Genomic DNA, 1,283 nt, shown 5'->3' with positions numbered 1-1,283 from the left:
GTGAACTGGATACCTGTCCAGGTGTCTCTGATGGAGACTGGAGACCTGTCCAGGTGTCTCTGGTGAACTGGATACCTGTCCAGGTGTCTCTGATGGAGACTGGAGACCTGTCCAGGTGTCCCCCATCTTCACCCAAAGGCAGCGAGGACAGGTTCCAGCCCCACCCTGACCCTGATTAGGAACAAGGAGGATTTTTCTTTATAGCAGGAAACAGACATTTCATTATAAAATATGATTTATTTCATGTTAATCTGAATCAGTTTAGTGTTGTTTGTAAATATATTTGATAGTTTTGTAGGAATGAACACGTTTGTAATGTTTGTTCAAAATAAACCTGCTTCTTATGACTTCTGTAACATGTTTTAAATAAAATATTATCAGTAAAAACCTCAAATCATGTCCTTTCTAATAATCAGAACTCTCTTGTAGATATAAATGATAACATTTAGAAAATGCAATTATACAACTATCAAAAACACTTCCTCTCAGTCACTGAAAATGATTTATTTATCACACTTTAAAGACTGATTATTATCTGGACCCTTAAGGGTTAATGCTCCTGATCTGGACTGTCTGACCTGCTGTGTGAGACAGAGGAGAGGAGCTCAGCTCCATGTTTGAGTCCAGCAGGACCTGTACAGCAGCTGATTCTGTCTGGATTTGAGTTTACAAACTACTCTGGTTACTTTTTTCAAAGTTGAGCCTGCCTGTATAATGATAGGGGAAACACTGAAACTAACTGATTTAAAACTAAATAAAAGTGAACTATGATGAAAAATAAAGTATTATAAGCTCGGCTCTCTGGTTTGGGTTCTAACGGTCTGTGTTCTCTCAGACGACAGCGTGGCGGCGGAGCGTGAGCCCGGCGAGGTGGTGGACAGTCTGGTGGGGAAGCAGGTGGAGTACGCCAAAGAGGACGGTGGGAAACGCTCGGGGATGGTGATCCACCAGGTGGAGGCCAAGCCCTCCGTCTACTTCATCAAGTTCGACGACGACTTCCACATCTACGTCTACGACCTGGTCAAGACCTCCTAAGACTCTCCAAAACCTGCCCACCACGCCCCTAAACCCCCCAGGGTTTCAGACCTGCTGAGACCGGAGGGAGGTCTGTCATGAGGCGCCTTAAAGACCAGGAACAAGTCCAAACAGAACCAGCTCATCTTTGTTTTTGTTTGTTTCATCAGCTGTGGTTTACAAACTGCACCGCCCTCAGGCCCCGCCCCTTTCTCCTGGCCTGAGGAAGGAGGGGCGGGGTTTACAAACTGCACCGCCCTCAGGCCCCG

The 1,283-nt window shown here is 45.7% G+C and overlaps 1 protein-coding gene across 1 annotated transcript; it reads left to right on the top strand.

Annotated features, from left to right (window-relative positions):
- Positions 1–835: 835 nt before the first annotated feature.
- spinb (spindlin b) lies at positions 836–1,263 on the top strand (the record flags this gene model as incomplete). The annotated part of the gene is given in 1 exon segment (XM_014022779.1): positions 836–1,263. A coding segment is annotated over 1 exon segment (200 nt), but the record flags the coding sequence as incomplete, so codon positions are not given.
- Between the last annotated feature and the right edge of the window lie 20 nt (positions 1,264–1,283).

This window comes from Austrofundulus limnaeus, unplaced genomic scaffold (genome assembly GCF_001266775.1).
Source record: "Austrofundulus limnaeus strain Quisiro unplaced genomic scaffold, Austrofundulus_limnaeus-1.0 Scaffold343, whole genome shotgun sequence".
In the NCBI taxonomy this organism is placed as follows: domain Eukaryota; kingdom Metazoa; phylum Chordata; class Actinopteri; order Cyprinodontiformes; family Rivulidae; genus Austrofundulus; species Austrofundulus limnaeus.
The sequence above is the reverse complement of the archived record's forward strand: the minus strand, read 5'-3'. Positions and strand labels throughout refer to the sequence as shown.